General features: G+C 47.2%; 1 protein-coding gene across 1 annotated transcript in view; it reads left to right on the top strand.

The window, feature by feature from the left end:
* The window catches only part of dnah5l (dynein, axonemal, heavy chain 5 like), a 50,112-nt gene that overhangs the window by 18,520 nt on the left and 10,910 nt on the right, over positions 1-20,682 (top strand). The window contains exons 32-70 of the mRNA XM_087845538.1: positions 601-729; positions 1,175-1,374; positions 1,546-1,699; positions 1,780-1,890; positions 1,983-2,138; positions 4,628-4,756; positions 4,856-5,071; positions 5,760-5,906; positions 5,994-6,166; positions 6,239-6,309; positions 6,539-6,646; positions 7,060-7,247; positions 7,473-7,667; positions 7,821-7,955; positions 8,102-8,159; positions 8,259-8,390; positions 8,986-9,203; positions 9,288-9,422; positions 9,567-9,743; positions 10,385-10,495; positions 10,594-10,728; positions 11,353-11,454; positions 11,546-11,713; positions 11,794-12,000; positions 12,183-12,275; positions 12,559-12,795; positions 13,530-13,595; positions 13,745-13,885; positions 14,692-14,823; positions 15,927-16,025; positions 16,130-16,284; positions 17,104-17,225; positions 17,505-17,734; positions 17,863-18,021; positions 18,102-18,258; positions 18,358-18,515; positions 18,870-18,992; positions 19,873-19,974; positions 20,044-20,157. Of these exons, the coding sequence (XP_087701664.1) occupies positions 601-729; positions 1,175-1,374; positions 1,546-1,699; positions 1,780-1,890; positions 1,983-2,138; positions 4,628-4,756; positions 4,856-5,071; positions 5,760-5,906; positions 5,994-6,166; positions 6,239-6,309; positions 6,539-6,646; positions 7,060-7,247; positions 7,473-7,667; positions 7,821-7,955; positions 8,102-8,159; positions 8,259-8,390; positions 8,986-9,203; positions 9,288-9,422; positions 9,567-9,743; positions 10,385-10,495; positions 10,594-10,728; positions 11,353-11,454; positions 11,546-11,713; positions 11,794-12,000; positions 12,183-12,275; positions 12,559-12,795; positions 13,530-13,595; positions 13,745-13,885; positions 14,692-14,823; positions 15,927-16,025; positions 16,130-16,284; positions 17,104-17,225; positions 17,505-17,734; positions 17,863-18,021; positions 18,102-18,258; positions 18,358-18,515; positions 18,870-18,992; positions 19,873-19,974; positions 20,044-20,157 (5,643 nt within the window). The remainder of the gene's footprint in view (positions 1-600; positions 730-1,174; positions 1,375-1,545; positions 1,700-1,779; positions 1,891-1,982; positions 2,139-4,627; positions 4,757-4,855; positions 5,072-5,759; positions 5,907-5,993; positions 6,167-6,238; positions 6,310-6,538; positions 6,647-7,059; positions 7,248-7,472; positions 7,668-7,820; positions 7,956-8,101; positions 8,160-8,258; positions 8,391-8,985; positions 9,204-9,287; positions 9,423-9,566; positions 9,744-10,384; positions 10,496-10,593; positions 10,729-11,352; positions 11,455-11,545; positions 11,714-11,793; positions 12,001-12,182; positions 12,276-12,558; positions 12,796-13,529; positions 13,596-13,744; positions 13,886-14,691; positions 14,824-15,926; positions 16,026-16,129; positions 16,285-17,103; positions 17,226-17,504; positions 17,735-17,862; positions 18,022-18,101; positions 18,259-18,357; positions 18,516-18,869; positions 18,993-19,872; positions 19,975-20,043; positions 20,158-20,682) is intronic.

Genomic DNA, 20,682 nt, shown 5'->3' with positions numbered 1-20,682 from the left:
AGGATGGATGTGTGAAAGGAAATCAGCTGTGCTGGGAGCTTGATTGAAGTTACTTATGCACTAAATTCACTCACATTACAATGATTTGATGTTGATGCAGCCGACTGCAGAGCAGCTACACAGAAATGTTAGAACGTGGCGTGGAATTACACAAACGTTTGAGTAATAAAATACTTTTTAAAGGAAGGAAAAACAGGAAATGAAGAAACTGCACCAACGTTTGTGCAACAGCTTCATTGGTGGACTGATGGATTTTGGCTGTGGCCTTCAGCGGGGGTGTGGTGTCACGTCCTGCAGCTACCACAGTGGAAAGACAACAGACGCCGTGACATCGGCCACGGGCAGCAGTGAGGCTACATGTGCACATAAGGCTAGTTAGAGAGACGGAGGACAGACGGGTGGCACAGGTGTAGACGGGCAGGAGAAAAGGAAGCAGAAGGACAGAAGACTATCAAAATAAAACAGGAAGTGACAGGGCCAGAGACAACTAACACAGAGACCGAGATTTCACAATAAGATACAGGGTACACAACAAATGTGAAATATTTACATGTATGTTGAAAGTACATAATAATAATGTGTAATAACTGTGTGGCTCAGGCGATGCTGCACAGACACTGGACTCGTCTCAGCGATGTGACCGCTCACAGCTTCCAGGTGGACTCTGACAGTTTCTGCCTGAGAAACATTATAGAGGCTCCACTGCTGAAACACAGAGAGGACATCGAGGTCTGAAAACACTGCACATGGAAACTGACCACTAAACACACACACACAAACGCAAACACACACACACACACACACACACACACACACACACACACACACACACACACACAGACACACACACACACGCACACACACACACACACACGCACACACAGAAATCTGAAATGTGCAAAGTTAGAAATTAACCTGGAAATGCAGCACGTGGGAAAGGTGCAGGGATGCAGGTGTAAGCCATTCTTACCTGAGTCCATAAAACCCTAAAATACTGAATCAGTCCTAAAACTACAGATTACGATTACAGGTGAAAAATATTTCTGAAACTTTCATCTGAGCTGATTTTTTAAGAAAATGTATAAAATGCAAAGAAGAAAGAAAAACTGTTTTAATCCTGAGAGTTTATTAAAGCTGCTTTAATGTGAGAACGTGTTTTATCCGTGTGAACCAGGACGTTTGCATCAGCGCGGTGAAGGAGCGCGACATCGAGGCCAAGCTGAAGGACGTGGTGGCCGAGTGGAGCAGCCACACGCTCAGCTTCGCCACCTTCAGGAGCAGAGGAGAACTGCTGCTGAAAGGAGCCGAGACCGCAGAGAAAATCTCCATGATGGAGGACAGCCTGATGGTGCTGACGTCCCTGCTGAGCAACAGGTGAGGAGACGAGGGCAGAGGAGGTGAGGAGAGGAGGAAGGAAGGAAAGCAAAGACGTCTCAGAGTCAGAAAGCAAGAAAAACAGGAAACAGGAAAGACAACAGGCAGGAAAGAAAAGTAGGAATGCTGTTTGTGCATGCAGGGTTACACCTGTGGCTCTTTGCTCCGCAGGTACAACGCTCCGTTCAAGCCCTCCATCCAGCTGTGGGTTCAGAAACTCTCCAACACCTCAGAGATCATCGAGAAGTGGCTGTCGGTTCAAAACCTCTGGATCTACCTTGAAGCAGTGTTTGTGGGTGGAGACATCGCCAAGCAGCTGCCTCAGGTAGGAGCAAACACTAAGACTTTAATTTGATCTTTTTTCTTTCATATTGAAGTCTGAAGTCTGAGTTTTAATCCCTGCAGGAGGCCAAACGTTTCCAGAACATCGACAAGTCGTGGCTGAGGATCATGCAGCGAGCGCACGAGGTTCCCAACGTGGTGCAGTGCTGCGTGGGAGACGAGATGCTCAGCCAGGTGCGGCCCGAGTGCTTCTGAGCAACACTCTGCCATGAGGGTAAAATACGAATGCTTGATTCACATCAGCTCCATCTGTCCTCCTCCTGCAGCTGCTCCCTCACCTGCTGGAGCAGTTGGAGCTCTGTCAGAAGTCTCTGTCCGGTTACCTGGAGAAGAAACGGTTGGTGTTCCCTCGTTTTTTCTTCGTGTCTGACCCCGCCCTGCTGGAGATTCTGGGCCAAGCCTCTGACTCACACACTATACAGGTGACACACTTTACAGGTGACACACTTTACAGGTGACACACTATACAGGTGACACACTTTACAGGTGACACACTTTACAGGTGACACACTTTACAGGTGACACACTATAATTCAATTCAATTCAATTCAATTTTATTTATATAGCGCCAAATCACAACAAAAGTCGCCTCAAGGCGCTTCATAGATACAGAGAAAAGCCCAACAATCATATGACCCCCTATGAGCAAGCACTTTCGCGACAGTGGGAAGGAAAAACTCCCTTTTAACAGGAAGAAACCTCCGGCAGACCCAGGCTCAGGGAGGGGCGGCCATCTGCTGTGATTGGTTGGGGTGAGAGAAGGAAGACAGGATAAAGACATGCTGTGGAAGAGAGACAGAGATTAATAACAGATATGATTCAATACAGAGAGGTCTATTAACACATAGTGAGTGAGAAAGGTGACTGGAAAGGAAAAACTCAATGCATCATGGGAATCCCCCAGCAGCCTACATCTATTGCAGCATAACTAAGGGAGGATTCAGGGTCACCTGGTCCAGCCCTAACTATATGCTTTAGCAAAAAGGAAAGTTTTAAGCCTAATCTTAAAAGTAGAGATAGTGTCTGTCTCCCGAATCCAAACTGGAAGCTGGTTCCACAGAAGAGGGGCCTGAAAACTGAAGGCTCTGCCTCCCATTCTACTTTTAAATACTCTAGGAACAACAAGTAGGCCTGCAGAGTGGGAGCGAAGTGCTCTAATAGGGTGATATGGTGCTACAAGGTCATTAAGATAAGATGGGGCCTGATTATTTAAGACCTTGTATGTGAGGAGCAGGATTTTGAATTCAATTCTGGATTTAACAGGAAGCCAATGAAGGGAAGCCAAAACAGGAGAAATATGCTCTCTCTTTCTAGTCCCTGTCAGGACTCTTGCTGCAGCATTTTGGATTAACTGAAGGCTTTTCAGTGAGTTTTTTGGACATCCTGATAATAATGAATTACAGTCGTCCAGCCTGGAAGTAATAAATGCATGAACTAGTTTTTCAGCGTCACTCTGAGACAGGATATTTCTAATTTTAGAGATGTTGTGCAAATGGAAGAACGCAGTCTTACATATTTGTTTAATATGTGCGTTGAAGGACATATCCTGGTCAAAAATGAGATGAGATGAGAGATGAGATAGCCTTTATTTGTCAGTTGCAGGTCTTTTGCCCACAACCGAGATGACAGACCTTGCCGACCGTACATACAATACACAAACATCACATTGGGGAGACAGGTCAGGCTAGGTAGCGAGGAAAAAAACATCGAAATGTGTAACACAGAAGGATAATACAGGAATGCACAGATATCAACACACCATAGCACAATAAACACAGACAAGCAACATGGGAAAGAGTTCCAGTGTGTACATCTGTCACACTCCAAGGTTCCTCACAGTGTTACTGGAGGCCAAGGTAATGCCATCCAGAGTAAGAATCTGGTTAGATACCATATTTCTAAGCTTTTCAGCGCCGAGTACAATGACCTCAGTTTTATCTGAGTTAAGAAGCAGAAAGTTAGTGGCCATCCAAGTCTTTATGTCTTTAAGACATTCCTGCAGTTTAACTAATTGGTGTGTGTTATCTGGCTTCATGGACAGATAGAGCTGGGTGTCATCTGCATAGCAGTGAAAATGTATGCTATGTCTTCTAATGATGCTGCCTACGGGAAGCATGTATAATGTAAACAGAATTGGTCCTAGCACTGAACCCTGTGGAACTCCATAATTAACCTCAGTGTGTGAAGAGGACTCTCCATTTACATGCACAAATTGGAGTCTATTAGATAGATATGATACAAACCACTGCAGTGCAATACCTGTAATACCTACAGCATGTTCTAATCGCTCTAATAGGATATTATGGTCAACAGTATCAAATGCTGCACTAAGGTCAAGAAGGACAAGCACAGAGATGAGTCCACTGTCAGAGGCCATAAGAAGATCATTTGTAACCTTCACTAAAGCTGTTTCTGTGCTGTGATGAACTCTGAAACCTGACTGAAACTCTTCAAATAAACCATTCCTCTGCAGATGATCTGTTAGCTGTTTGACAACTACTCTTTCAAGGATTTTTGATATGAAAGGAAGGTTGGAGATTGGCCTATAATTAGCTAAGACTGCTGGGTCTAGAGATGGCTTTTTGAGTAAAGGTTTAACTGCAGCCACCTTGAAGGCCTGTGGTACATAGCCGATTATTAGAGATAGGTTGATCATATATAAGATCGAAGAATTAATCAATGGCAGGACTTCTTTGAGCAGTTTTGTAGTATATGTACTATACAGGTGACACACTTTACAGGTGACACACTTTACAGGTGACACACTTTACAGGTGACACAGCAGCTCACAGGTTTCAGACCTGATGGGTTTGTATTTGCTGTCTGATGCTTCAGCTTCGCTCCTGCTGCTGAGTTTCTGCTTTCCTCTGATCATGACATTGAATCTGCTTCCTCGCTCTGTGTCTGTCAGGCTCATCTGCTCAGTCTGTTCGATAACGTTAACAGAGTTGTTTTCAATGAGAAAATCTACGACCAGATGATCAGTTTCCAGTCCCAAGAAGGAGAAACTGTGGAGCTGAGGCAGCCAGTGCTGGCACAGGTAATCTCACCTCCACATGGAGACCTCCCAGTAAGTTCCCCGTTACTTTTCCCTTAAACTGAATCCTTTTATCAATCAGCATCTCACTTCCACTTGCAGGGGAATGTGGAGGTGTGGTTAGGAGAGCTGCTAGCTGGGGTGAGGGGAACCCTTCATGCTATCATCCGTCAGGCTTACCTGGCCATCAGTGACTCCGCCTTTAAGCTGCTGGAGTTCCAGTCGGCGTTCCCGGCTCAGATTGGCCTGCTGGGAATCCAGATGATCTGGACGAGAGACGCAGAAGAAGCACTCGTACTCAGCAAGTCTGACAAGAAGGTGCTTTTATGCCTCAATTTGAGCCAAACGTGACCATATTTATGTAAGAGGGTGGAGATCTAAAGTTATCCAGTAATGCTGCATCACTTTGACTGTGTCTGCTACGTCGTAATCTACAGTAACGTCCAACACAAACCACAGAATCACCCTCACTGAAGCTATTGTTGGACAGTCAATTAACATCACAGCAGCCACATTATCGGTCAGATAATTGCTCTGAATATGCTTCCTACAGACTCTCAGTTAAAACTCAACTTTACAGCAGAAAGAAACAGTCAGTAATTACGGTTTGAATTTATGCAGAATTAAGAGATCGGCTCTTTTAGTAACAAGTCGATGCCGTTTCTTTGTGTTCATCGTCTTCTCTCTTCCACTTTTCAGGTAAGTGCGTTTTGTTTTTTTGTGTTTCAGTCAGAATCCAGTTAACATAACCAAACCCCGTAGCTGGGTAACCAAACCAACCCTCCAAGTTGGTTGGTACAAAAAGAAAAGAGAAACTGTGGTTTGGGTCAAAAGGCTAAACTCAAGCCCGTGTGGGACACAAGAGTCTTGAGGCAACTTTTGTTGTGATTTGGAGCTCTCTAAATAAAATAAGATAGAATTAAGGCTATGGTGATTATTTACAGGGTGTTATCATGTTATTCTTCTCTCCTGACCCCCCCCCCCCCCCCCCCTTATTGGTTGTCAGATCATGCAAACGACCAATCAGAAGTTCCTGAACCTCCTCAATGAGCTCATCGACATGACGACTCGAGAGCTGAGCAGGAACGAGAGGACCAAATATGAGACGCTGATCACCATCCACGTCCACCAGAGAGACATTTTCGATGATCTGGTGAACAAAAGAGCAAACATATGAACAAACATCTAAATACTGTTTGATAGTCTGTCAGAGTGGGTCATGTGACTTTGTGTTTGTCAGGTGAGGATGAACGTGCGGTCGGCTTCAGACTTCGAATGGCAGAAACAGTCGAGGTTTTACTTCCTGGAGGAGACGGACAGATGTGTCATCCAGATCACAGATGTGGAGTTCAGCTACTGTAATGAATACCTGGGCTGCACAGACAGGCTGGTCATCACCCCGCTGACAGACAGGTACACACACTCCAGCCTCACTGACTGACGCCTGTGGACTGACTGATTCACAAACACTGAACATCTGTCCAGGTGTTACATCACTCTGTCCCAGGCTCTGGGGATGAGTATGGGCGGAGCTCCGGCCGGACCAGCAGGAACCGGTAATGTGTGTGTGTGTGTGTGTGTGTGTGTGTGTGTGTGTGTGTGTGTGTGAAATGAAGCTGAACTCTTGCATGCTGCTGTGATTGTGTGTGTGTGTGTGTGTGTGTGTCTGTGTGCGTGTGTGTGTGTGTGTGTGTGTGTGTGTGTGTGTGTGTGTGTGCGTGTGTGAAATGAAGCTGAACTCTTGCATGCTGCTGTGGTTGTGTGTGTGTGTGTGTTTGTTTGCAGGTAAAACAGAGACCACTAAAGACATGGGTCGCTGTCTGGGGAAGTATGTGGTGGTCTTTAACTGTTCGGACCAGATGGACTACAGAGGACTGGGACGCATCTACAAAGGTGTGTGAGTGTGTGGATGGTGGACACTGGAAATATTGTCCTGCTGTTGTCTTATCAACCCACTGAGTAGAAGAGAGGTTAGTCAACCACGAGGCCCGGCCTGCTCTGACAGGACAGGGCTCTGCAGAGGTTCACTACCTAACATGGACCCACAGCTGTTGTTTGTGGAAACCTGGAACAAATGTTCATTAGCTGTTCTTGAATACAGAGCCATGCCAGAGCTGCAGATCCTCATGAAGACATGTTTCTCCTGAGTCAGAGACAAAAGTGTGGAAGTCAGTGGAGGCCAGTCGGCCACTCTTCTATGATACATAACTCTGTATGATACATAAGTCACAGCATCTTCTTAACATGTAGTAAACGTGATCGTTCTATCAAAATGCTGATCTGAAAGTGCAGTGCTGTGTCTGCAGGTCTGGCTCAGTCTGGAGCCTGGGGCTGCTTCGATGAGTTTAACCGCATCGAGCTGCCGGTGCTTTCTGTCGCCGCCCAGCAGATCTACATCGTGCTGCAGTGTAAGAAGAACAAGAAGAAGCAGTTCGTCTTCACCGACGGAGATGTGGTCGACATGGATCCCGAGTTCGGCATCTTCCTCACCATGGTACCTCTGATCTTATGAACACTCTGGTGTTAGTATAAGTCAACGATAGATCATCAGAGTCACTCTGCATATGAATCAATGCACTGTTCACTATTCAGTGATCTTTAGGTGAGCAGTTGTGGATACATGAAGGCAGCTCAGTAACTACAGTGAGCCACAGTTCCAGCACTGAGCGTGCTGATGTTCCTCCGCTCAGAAACTTCTAGTAACTTCTCTGTTTTCCAGAATCCCGGTTACGCCGGCCGTCAGGAGCTGCCTGAAAACCTGAAGATTCAGTTCCGCACAGTAGCCATGATGGTCCCGGACCGAGCCATCATCATGAGGGTTAAATTGGCCAGTGCTGGTTTCCGTGACAACCAGGTCCTAAGCAGGAAGTTCTACACCCTCTACAAACTGTGTGAGGAGCAGCTGTCCAAACAGGTGGGTGATCCTGCAGCTGTAACCACCACACATCCTGTCCTTCTTGGTGTTAGATGATGGATTTTCTCATTTCTCCGTTGCCTTTCTTTGTAAAGTGTTATTCATGCATTTAGTTATATTATTATTTATGGCTTCTCTGGTCTTTCTTACCAGGTCCATTATGATTTCGGTCTGAGGAACATTTTGTCGGTTTTGAGGACGTTGGGAGCTGTGAAGCGATCGAACCCGTCAGAACCAGAGAAGACCGTGGTGATGAGGGTCCTGAGGGACATGAACCTCTCCAAACTGGTGTGTGTTAGTAATAAATGCAGAAATTAGACTTTATGTTTAAAGTTTTCATTTCATTATTATCAGACTGTTAGAGTTGCCCACTAGGGGGAGCCCTTGTCATTGCCACAGTCAGCCATCCTGATTGCTTGTGTGACTTTCTGCAGGTGGACGAGGACGAGCCTCTGTTTATGAGTCTGATCAATGACCTGTTTCCTGGCATTGGTACGTTTCTTTCACATCACACTGAAACACACTAGCAGAGGCTCCATGAGTACACGACGGCTCTCATACTGTGTGCTTTTCTTTCATCCCCCTCTGCAGTTCTGGATAAAGCCGGTTATCCAGACTTGGAGTCGGCCATCTTTAATCAGGCTCAGCAGGCCGGTCTGATCCCTCACCCGCCCTGGATCCTCAAACTGGTCCAGCTCTATGAGACGCAGAGAGTCCGACATGGTGACGATCCCGACAGACAGACACAATTATCTGGACGCAGTGACACATTAATTAGTCTTTCTCGTCTCGCCACTCAGCTTCATTTACAGTTCCAGTGTAAATTAGTGGAAAGCAGGCTCAACATGAGTTTCTATGGTCATTAAACACATAAACTGCACGTTTAGGCTCATCAGTCTCATGTGATTACAAAGTGCTGCAAAGGTTTGCTAACTTTCTCCTCAACATGAGGTTTAAACAGTTTTCAGTGCAGGTTATTCTTCTACATGTACACAGAGTTTCACAACATTATGGCTTCATTAACGCTGTTAAACACAACACCAACACAATCTGTCTTTGGCTGCTGTCACAACAACATAACCCACACTTACTGTGGATATAGTAACAGGATATTACACACTTAGAAACCAACAGATTATTAAAAACATAAATGTCATATAATATAATTTGGTATATAAAGTTTAAAAAGCTTCTGGTGCACAAATCTTTATTTTATATACAGCCAGTGTTCAATAATGCTGAGGTCACAGACACACTGATGGCAATGCTAAAGAGTCTTCAGCACAGATGGGAGTCGAGCTGTCCTGTGCTCGTGCAGGTATGATGACGCTGGGTCCGAGCGGTGCTGGGAAGACGGCGTGCGTCCACACGCTGATGAAGGCCATGTCTGAGTGCGGCTCGCCCCACCGAGAGATGAGGATGAACCCCAAAGCCATCACAGCCTCGCAGATGTTCGGCACGCTGGACGTGACCACCAACGACTGGACGGACGGCATTTTCTCCACACTGTGGAGGAAAACTCTGAAAGGCAAAAAGGTTGATGGAAGCTCAACATGTTCCCTACATTCATGATGCTCCAGTGCAGATGTATATGTACGTGTGTGTGTGTGTGCGTGTCAGGGGGAATACATCTGGATTGTGCTGGATGGTCCGGTGGATGCCATCTGGATCGAGAACCTGAACTCCGTTTTAGACGACAACAAAACTCTGACGCTGGCGAATGGCGATCGAATCCCCATGGCTCCCTGCTGCAAGGTCAAAGCAAAACAAACAAAGCTCACCTCACTTCAGCCAGACAGTCACTGTGGTGCAGTTTGACATAATCCACAAACATCATGATCAGAAAGCGGAGATGCATCGAGGTCAAGTCAGGCCATATATTTTATATTCTTCCCTCAGATTGTCTTTGAGCCCCACAACATCGACAACGCCTCCCCAGCCACCGTGTCCAGGAACGGGATGGTGTTCATGAGCTCGTCAGTGCTCAGCTGGAGGCCCGTCCTGCAGGCCTGGTTACAGAAACTAGCAGAGCAGCAGGCCAGCGCTCTGAAACACTGCTTCGACTGCTGCTACCAGGTGAGAGCCGCCGGGACACAATTAGACTTATTTATCATTTTAATATTGATAAGATGTTACCACCTGGTCAAACATACACAACAAAGGAGCAGCAGAGCAGTGAACCATAAAATAACCTCATCTGAACCCAGCAAACAAGGATCAAAGCTTCTTAATTCAATTCTCTTTAGTTTTATTTATGTAGCACCAATTCACAACAACTATCACCTCCAAGCACTTTGTGTTGTCGGCCACAGACTCTCCAATATTACACAAAAGAAGGAGAAACGAGGAGAAGCAAGTGCACTGTGACTCAAACTGGTCCCAGCACAGCACCCTGATGAACTCCATAATTAATCATAGTGAACGTAGTGAGACATGAACACTGCTATAGACACCAAACATGTTTTCTTACCCGCTGTGAACACGTTTATTTCTGCTGTAACGTTGGACATGTTACCCCATCCACCTCTGGTGGATGTTAGAGGAACTGCAGTTTTTAGCACTTGACCATTAAAGTCTGTTCAGTTTGGTGTTTATCGCTTGTTTCCAGCACCCATGTAGCCAAACATCAGTTACCGATGACGTTGTAAGCAGAGATTAGAAATGCATCAACCTTAAAGGTAAAGAAATCATCAGACAGCAGGAAAGCTAAAGGGTAGTTTTGTATTCTTCTGTTTCAGGACTTGTTGGACTTTGTCTTCACTGCTGTGTCCCCTAAGATGCAGGTGCTGGAGTGTATGTACATCAAACAGACTATTGACCTGCTGCAGGTAGGACACAGCAGTAAAACACCAGAAAAACTAGAATCTGAGTCTTCAAAGTTCTTGTTGCCCTTTTGTTTGGTTATTTTCCATATTTTTGTTTTCAGGGTTTGCTCCCAGCAGCGCAGGACAAACAGGGTGGCCATGATCATGTGGGACGCATGTTTGTCTTTGCGGTCATGTGGTCTCTGGGTGCACTGCTGGAGCTGGATGACAGAGCCAAGATGGAGGCCTTCCTGAAGGTGTGTGAAAGTTTTCTTTGACTCCATACCAAACCTCGTTTTCAAATCAAATGAACCCGTAGAGTGAATATTTACAGTCTACAGAGGCGGGATTACTCACCTTTACCCGCCCCCACCCTTAAGAAGAGGGCTAGGATTAAGGCTGTGACCTACCCACGGTCCTGGTCAGATTCTCGTACCACTTTTCCAACACACTGACGTCTGCTCCTAATCTAGAACACTTTCACCATTTTATGCTAAAAGAAAAAAAGTTTGCAGTACTTTGTGTACAACCTTGGACCCAGTGACACCAGTGCCATTTGAAGAGCCTGTCACATTAGAAAGAAAATGATCCCCAGTTCACAGACTGATGATCAGCACCCACTTTATTAAGTTTAGACACCAAATCAATCAAACTTTGACTGGTTCCAAGCAAAAAGGTAAAAGACGTCTAACAAAGGGTCCCTCATCTGGAAATGAGTCAGTCCAGCTCTGTTATCACAATCCTGAACACCACGGCCTCCACGGCTGGAGCAAACGAGTCACATGGGACTTTAAAAAAAGGTTTTTAAAGGATATATCTGGTTGGAAATGGATGTAAATATTCCATTTGAGTTGAAAGATGTTTTTGTTTTTGTCTCAAAGGCCCACAGCTCATCTCTGGACCTGCCACCCACTCAGGACAACCAAACCATCTTTGAGTTCACCGTCAGCGAGCAGGGACACTGGGAACACTGGTCCAACAAGGTGAGAGGACTCTATGTTTCTCTTGAGTGTTAACCACAGAGAATGAAGTCAGCATGCTGCATGCATGTCCTGTGTTTATGGTTCTGATCAGGTCCCAGAGTATGTCTACCCCAAAGACCACGTCCCTGACTACTCGTCCATCCTGGTTCCCAACGTAGACAACGTGAGGACGGACTTCCTGATGCAGACCATCATGAAGCAGAGGAAGGCCGTGCTGCTGATCGGAGAGCAAGGAACAGCCAAGACCGTCATGATTAAAGTAAGAGTGCGCTCAGTCGTTCACCAGCACAGGCTAGCACAGGCTACAGCATGCAGCTTGCTCTCTGGCTCCCCCTGTAGGGCTACACTGGAAAGCTCGACCCAGAGCTCCACCTCAGTAAGACGGTGAACTTCTCTTCGGCCACGCTGCCCGGCATGTTCCAGAGGACGCTCGAGAGCTACATCGACAAACGCATGGGCACCACCTACGGGCCGCCGGCCGGACGCAGGATGACCGTCTTCATAGACGACATCAACATGCCCGTAATCAACGAATGGGGTGACCAGGTGGGCTTCAGGCTCTCTGTGATTGGTCAAACTTTTGCTAGCTTACCTCTTTGTTTCTCACAGAATAACCTCCACATCACAAATAACCAATCAGCTCAGTTTTCCCCCCACCCTGTTCTCTTTAATATGCATGTAACCAATCAGATTATTGTATCTCTGACCCGCCCCCACATCTCACTCAGATAACCAATGAGATTGTGCGTCAGCTGATGGAGCAGGGAGGTTTCTACAGCCTGGATCGTCCAGGAGAGTTCATCACTGTGGTGGATGTTCAGGTGAAGTTTGGCTGTGGTTGGAGCGCTGTGGCACATTCTGGATGTTTCCATGATGACAGACTGATGAAGGTTACTGTGAGCAAAGGCAGGAGGAGGCTACAGATATACTGGAGTATTACAGCTGTACCTAATGAAGTGGAGGGAAAGATATGAAGTGAACACAAACCTGTTGGTTTGAGGGATTCCTTCAAAAGTTTTAAATCACAAACAGAGAGATCATGATGATGATGATGTTAGATCATCTGCTCTGTGACTGACTGATGTGTGTAATGATGTTTACCAGCTGGTGGCAGCCATGATTCACCCCGGCGGCGGTCGGAACGACATCCCTCAGCGTCTGAAGCGCCAGTTCTCCATCTTTAACTGCACGCTGCCCTCCAACTCCTCCATCGATAAGATCTTTGGCACTGTGGCTCAGGGCTACTTCTGCCCAGAGAGAGGCTTCCCCGGCCCGGTGTGCCAGCTCGCCGCAGCCCTCGTCCCCACCACCAGGCGGGTGTGGCAGGCCGTGAAGGCGAAGGTTTGTTTTTTAAATAAGATCAAATCAGACCTTCAGAATAAAAGAAGGCTAAAATGTATTTAATTCTTTATAAACAGTCATTAAAAAATAATATTTAAAGCAGCTGATGATCACTGAAAGATCCCCTCTGAGCTTTTTTCAGCACCAGAAACTCCGTAGGGAACAAGAGCAGGTCCAGGGGGTCTGTACACTGGAAACAAAAGCGTTAACACAAGAAGCTGAGAGCGGGAACTAGACTGTAGTGTCCAAGCCGGGATTTCACTGACACAGGTCAAGCAACGATCCAGCGAAGAGCAGTCTGGCTGCTTCCCTTTAGTAGAGGCCAGTTAATGAGACGCAGGTGTTGATCATCTCCCAGGTATGTAGGCCAAAGGCGGAGCCCACAATGAGCTACGCCCAGGCGACAGAGGGAGAGAAAAAGAACACAAAGCAGAACTTCTCAGGCAGATCAGCCGTGACAGGAAACAACACAGACGCAGCCTCGACGAGGGGAGACAGAGCAGCTATGGACACAGAAACCATAGACAGAGAACTCTAACAAAGAAACCAAAAGACCAGAAATGATCAATAATATCAAAGTTCAATAATAATGTCAAACTGAAAACTCTGGCTCCAGGCACCCGAACAAATTTGACATTTTGATGAGTTTTGCTGTAATTGTAACTTTGCTTGACTTGATTTTGTTTGCATTCAGTCTGTGGATGTTTCTCAGATGTGATCTTCTCTCTCCTCAGATGTTACCGTCTCCTGCAAAGTTTCACTACATCTTCAACCTGCGTGACCTCAGCAGAATCTGGCAGGTAGAAAAAAAATCACACGTAGTTTTATTTCTTCTTCTTTTAATCCTGAATAAACGTTTTGTCCTTTTTCCTGAGACTTTCTCACTCGTACATTTATCCTGAAGCAACTCTCTGACCCGGCGATGTGAACGAGTCGCTGTGTGTTTCAGGGGATCCTCACGGTGAAGTCAGAGGTGTGTCAGAGCTCTGAGCTCCTCTCCGCTCTCTTCCATCACGAGTGCTGCAGAGCGATCGCCGATCGATTCGTCGACAGCGGCGACAGACGAGCATTCGGCAGCATCGTGGAGGCGGTGTGTGCGCTCTGACATCAGCACTGTGACCCTCAGTCACAGCTTACAGAACATAAAGAACATGATGTGCTGCTTGTTTTGGAAAAGACTGAGTTTCCTTTTTACACTAAATAACTCAATAAATGTTAATAATACTGAAAACTAAGAGAAGGGATTTCTGGGAGATATAGTTGATCCATTTTTAGGAAATTTGCTCGTCAAATAAAAGATTCCAAACTGGCAGCTTCATTAACCCTGGACGTGACAATAAATGATCAAACTCTCAAATATTTCGTTCTTTTACAGATGATTTGCTACCAGAGGAGCTTTGCATGAGTCACAGTTCAGAATAATCTTTATTTCTCTGATATCAGGCTTTTGTTCAGGAATAAAATCAGCAGCTATATGAACGTCATCGTTACATCTTTGGTCCACTTCTGCTCGTGTTGCGTCTGTGTTTCCTGCCTGTGCGTCTTTGTCACCCTTTGTGTTCTGTGTTTGTCTCTTTTTGTGTGTCTGCTTTTACTTCCTGTCGTTGTGTTTTTCCCGCCCTGATTGTTTCCACCTGACTCTGTGTTCAGTCATGTGTTTTACTTCCTGCTTCTGTCTTCTTGGTTTGATCACGTCTAAATGTCTTTCTGTGTAAAACTGAATTTTCAGTGCGAAATAGAAACATTGTTATCCAGTAAACGTCTCTGGAATCAGAGCCGACAGATTAAAGATGATACAGGAACTTATCTCATGAGACAACAACTTTTTATTTAAAGTGCGGCATAAACAGCAGTGAGTAAATCTTCTGTACTGTATCTAACGCTCATCTCCCTCAGGTCACAGTGGAGGATCATGGGAGAGCTCTGACTGAGCATGCTCAGTGGAACAGCTGCTTTGTGGACTTCCTGCGTGAAGCCCCGGAGGCGACGGGAGATGAACCTGAAGACGCTGAGTTGGAGGCTCCGAAGGTCTCAGAATCTGATTTATTTTAATATTTTTATTAAAGTGAATTTTTTTATTTAGTCGTGAGTTAAATAAAGTCCAGCAAAAATGAAACGAGACTAAAGCTGTGTCCCAAAACGACGGCTGCATCCTCCAGAGGCCGCGCTCGAAGGCCGATTACATCACAGCCAGGCGGCGAAGGCTGTCCCAATTCGTCGACTCCTTCAAATGCAGCTGAGAAATGCGTCCTTCACTGAAGGATGGGTCGGGTGTGTCCTTCGTGGCACACCATATCCCAGAATTCATAGCGCGGCCCAGCCAAACTCCAGTTTCCAACAATGGTGGCCGCTAAGTTTTAATATTACTCTTATTAATCTTTCTGGGTCACAAAATAAACTTTTAACATATTTTCAGGCGAGAAAGTAGCTGTGTAAACATAAATTACAAATATCTGCTTGGTTTATTAAGACATCGCATATTTGCAAAAGTGTGCCGACGTTTTCGGAGACGTCTGTTACCCACCCGCTCGATAGCAAGCCGGGGGGTTCAAAGGTCACTCGAGCCGGCGAGAGCAGCGGACTCCCGGCTTCATCGTTTTCAGACCCCCGCTCGTTCGCTACTCTGGTTAAACATGATATAAGTCACTCGGATAACTTAAAAATGTAATTGTTTGGCTTTTTTCGGTGTTTTATTTGTTCCGGAGTAAATCGGTTTGGCTGAGATCAAAGTTATTAGATTGAATAAAACTTTATTAATCCATCGAGTGGGTTCCTCCGGGATTTTCACACAGCTGAATAAACGTCAAACAGAAAACTGATTAAACAGAAGTGTGAGACGGTCGAGAGTTTACTCCAGTGTCCTGTTATATTTTAGATAGCAACGAGCAGACGGACGAGTTTATTAAACTCCACCGAGACAGCGGTGACGCAAATCAGAAGGCTAGACTGTCACATTTCACAGCCTCGCACTTCCGGCCTTCTCGGTCTTCGAGGGACCCGGCCCACGTAGACCGCGAAGGCCGGGTCCTCCGAAGGATGCGGCCGACGTTTTGGGACAAAGCTAAAGTCTTCAGGTTCCTCAGTGTTGGATAGTTTTCTGATGGTTGTGTGGACACTGATATGATTGACAGGTGTACGAGCCAATCCCATCGCTGGACCTTCTGGCAGAGCGGCTGTCAGCTTTTCAGCAGCAGTACAACGAAGCGGTGAGAGGCGGAGCCATGGATCTGGTCTTCTTCAAGGTGATGATGACTCCTGTCACACTCTTCGCCTTCACACATGACCTTAGTTCATATCAGCTGATGGTGACCCTCTGTGTGTGGTCCAACGACAGGACGCGATGATCCACCTGATGAGGATCTCACGCATCCTGAGGACGCCACAAGGAAACGCCCTGCTGGTCGGGGTGGGAGGGTCGGGGAAGCAGAGCCTGACGAGGCTCGCGTCGTTCATCGCAGGATACCAAACCTTCCAGATCACACTGAGCAGGTGTGTGCTTCCTGTGATTCATCGTGACCAACGGAAAATAAACACAAATAAGTCCAGTGTGAAAAACAAACTCACAGGGCAGAAGTGTAAACAGGTGGTGGGACACAGTCTCAGTGACCCACCACTCGTCCAATCAGCACTTTTCCAATCAGCACTCGTCCAATCACCACTCGTCCAATCACCACTCGTCCAATCATCAGTGTCCCTCATCCACAAGATATTCACACTCCTCCCTTTCAGGCAGAACTCCTCACAAACCCGCAGAAGAAAGTCTGTAAATGAAGTTCTGTGATAAACTATTTTATTTATATAGCAGCAAATTAAACAACAGCTGCCTCACTGTGTTTATACTGTAAGATAAAGACTCTACAATAACACCACCAATCAGACGACACCCTGTGAACAAGCACTTGGTGACAGTGGGAAGGAAAAACTCCCTTTTAACAGGAAGAAAAGAAGCAGAACCAGGCTCAGGGAGGGGCGGGGCCATCTGCCACCACCTGTTGGGGGTGACGGAGGAAGACGTTCATTTACTTTTCGAACATTCTGCCCCCAACAAATATTTAACATAATAAAAAGGAATTTTCTTCCTGCTGAAAGGAAGTTTTTCCTTCATAGGGGATCGTCTGAGTGTTGGGGCTTCTCTGTATTACTTACAGTATAAGAGTGTGTGTGTGTGTGTGTGTGTGTGTGTGTGTGTGTGTGTGTGTGTGTGTGTGTGTGTGTGTGTGTGTGTGTGTGTGTGCGTGTGTGTGTGTGTGTGTGTGTGTGTGTGTGTGTGTGTGTGTGTGTGTGTGTGTGTGTGTGTGTGTGCTGCAGGTCGTACAGCAGCAGTAACCTGCTGGAGGATCTGAAGTCTCTGTATCGGATCGCCGGTCAGCGCGGGAAAGGCGTCACCTTCCTGTTCAGCGACAATGACATCAAAGAAGAAGCCTTCCTGGGTGCCAACGATCAGCTGACAGCTTTGATGATTCACAGATGATGAAACTCGCTCACGTCTTTAGTTTGCACCACAGCAGAACAAACATCAGCTCAAACTTTATCTGTTCATGTGAATCATGTGAAATATCAGGAAGTCTGAATGTAAAAGGAGGAAAACAGATTTTTTACACTGTTTGTTTGTCCTGCTGATGGAAGCTGATGGAAGCAAAGGTCAGAGGTCAGGAGGTCATGGGGTCAGGGCCCATCTTGTTTTCTGACTCCCGTCTCCTCTCCTGCAGAATACATGAACAACGTCCTGGCGAGCGGTGAAGTTTCCAACCTGTTTGCTCGAGACGAGCTGGATGACATCACTCAGGACCTGATTCCCGTGATGAAGCGCCAGCATCCTCGCCGCCCGCCGACGCCCGAGAACCTCTACGACTTTTTCCTGTCCCGCGTGCGGAGCAACCTCCACGTGGTCCTCTGTTTCTCGCCTGTCGGGGAGAAGTTCCGCTCTCGTGCCTTAAAGGTGCGGCGAGGACTCAGGTTCACTGGTCACATGACCCTGATGATGATGCAAGCTGGTGGAGCCAAAGGCTCCGTCCTCCTAAGGATTACTGTTTCTCATCAGTGACCTTTGACCTCTGCCCTGAACAGTTCCCAGGTCTGATTTCCGGCTGCACAGTCGACTGGTTCCAGCGTTGGCCTCAGGACGCCCTCATCGCTGTATCGCATCACTTCCTGTCTCAGTACCAGGACCTCCGCTGCTCAGAGGACGTCAAGCAAAGCGTTGTGGTTACCATGGGAACCTTCCAGGTAGCCCTCCCACAATAATCTGGTAGCTTATAATTACCAGCGTGTTGAGCGGACTGATCACATGACCGAGATGTTCACAGGACCTGGTGGCAGAGAAGTGTGGCGAGTACTTCGAGCGTTTCCGCCGCCAGACGTTTGTGACGCCAAAGTCCTACCTGTCCTTCATCGACAGCTACAAGCTGGTCTACACGGAGAAGATCGCTCACGTCGGCACGCTGGCCGAGCGCATGCAGACAGGTGAGCATGGTTTGATGGGAGGGGCTAAACCGTCCTGTACTTCCTGTCTCAGGTGGAGAGGCGAGCTGATGCTGCGCATGCTTGTGATGCTTCCTGCAGGTCTGTGTAAACTGATGGAGGCGGAGCAGTCGGTGTCTCAGCTCTCTGAGGAGCTGCTGGTGAAGGAGAAGGAGCTCGCCGTCGCCTCCCAGAGGGCAGACCAGGTCCTGCAGGAGGTCACGGCCAAAGCTCAGGCTGCGGAAAAGGTGAAAAAACATGTTTCCTGTTAGCGAGCGAGACCGCAGGTCAACAGCGACGAGTCTGAAAGGTTTATTAGTCTGTTATGAAACACAAAGCTAACGTGAAGGAGCCTCAGACGCTGTTTGTCATCATGTTACTGAACAGAAGTGCAGAGCGAACGATGAACATGTGAGACGTTGAGTGATGGTCACAGATGTCTGACTCTGGGGTAAACCTCTGACGTCCTCAGTTTGAGCTGCACAGTCTTCATTGGCATTTTTCTTTTAATCACATGTAAACCGGGAGCTTTACAAGTGGGCGGAGTCAGCTAGCTGTGGATCACACAAACGCACGTTTAATGCCCCGCTCTGTGGTTACAGGTGAAGCAGCAGGTGCAGAAGGTGAAGGATAAAGCTCAGCTCATCGTGGACGAGATCGAAGCCGATAAAATGGCAGCAGAGTCCAAACTGGAGGCTGCGAAACCGGCTCTGCAGGCTGCTGAGGCTGCCCTACAGGTTACACTCAGTCCTCCATTGTATTTACATGTCCTCCATAGAGCGCTCAGGTCAGAGCGACGTAAGCGTCATCAGCAGATGGCGAGCGGCCGTGTGTCCGTCTGTTTGCTGTGACCACGTGGACTCGTCCACTGAGTCTTTACATGACTTTACACGAGCTTCAGGTGGGCGACAACAGAAGAGTCAAAGCTTCACTGGCTTCAATTTGACTCAAACTAAAGTAAAAACTGAAATAAAAGAAGAAGACGATCACAGAGAAACAATCTTGGCTGAAACGTCCGTGTGTGCTCACGGGTTTGAGTCCGTGTTCACTCATGTGCACACTCAGAGTGTCTGCATGACAGTAACTAGAGCTGGTCCTGTGACACCTGCTCACAGTTACATCTGTGTTACAATAATAATACAAAGAATAAAAAACAGCTGAAACTGTCCGTCCATGTTCTGCTGCTTCTCAGCAGCCACCTCCAAACCAGAGCAGCACCTGCATCCCTCAGGTGATGGAGCAGGCCGCCTCCGTCCACATGTTGAACGATGCTTAATGATAGAGTGTGTGATGGTGTCAGTGAGACTGGTCACCAGTGTCAGCTTCAATGGTGCAGTGTGTACTGGGTGGTAGTCCCACGGTGGAGGGCCCAGTGGACCGCTCTGAAACGAAGCTGCTCAAATCTGAACTGTAAAGTAAAAGCATGTGAACCTCAGAGATCATCAAAGCTGCTGCAGACAAACAACAAGCGTTAAACGACCTGCCTGCATGTTTCTGCGACACGCTGTCCTCCTGTGATCGGAGTGAAGCTCAGACTCACATGTTGTCGCTGTGTGCTGTTTGCTCGTCATCATCATGTGTCACGTGTTCAGCCTCAGAGTTTGTCTCTGTGTGCAGACCATCAAACCAGCAGACATCTCCACGGTGAGGAAGCTGCAGAAGCCTCCTCATCTCATCATGAGGATCATGGACGCCGTGCTGCTGCTGTTCCAGAGAAAGGTCACGGTCGGAGCCTGAAACGTTCCCTCAGAGTCACGACACACTTTATAAATCTGTCATCTTTCTCAGGTCGACGCCGTGACCTCTGACCCCGAACGACCTTGTCCCAGACCGTCGTGGGCCGAGGCGATGAAGCTGATGCAGAACTCGTCCTTCCTCAGCACCCTGCTCAACTTCAGCAAGGTCACACACACACACACACAGACACACACACACACACACACACACACATAGACACAGACACACACAGACACACACAGACACACACACACACACACACACACAGACACACACACAGACACACACACACACACAGACACACACACAGACACGCACACAGACACACACACACACACACACACACAGACACACACACACACACAGACACACACACAGACACGCACACAGACACGCACACAGACACACACACACACACACACACACAGACACACACACACACACAGACACACACACAGACACGCACACAGACACACACACACACACACACACACAGACACACACACACACACGCACACAGACACACACACATACACACGCAGACACACACACACAGACACACACACAGACACACACGCACACACACACACACACAGACATACACAAACACACACATACACACACACACACACAGACACACACACACACACGCACACAGACACACACACATACACACGCAGACACACACAC

This window comes from Neolamprologus brichardi, chromosome 9, assembly GCF_056152115.1.
Source record: "Neolamprologus brichardi isolate AB-2024 chromosome 9, ASM5615211v1, whole genome shotgun sequence".
In the NCBI taxonomy this organism is placed as follows: Eukaryota; Metazoa; Chordata; class Actinopteri; order Cichliformes; family Cichlidae; genus Neolamprologus; species Neolamprologus brichardi.
The sequence above is the reverse complement of the archived record's forward strand: the minus strand, read 5'-3'. Positions and strand labels throughout refer to the sequence as shown.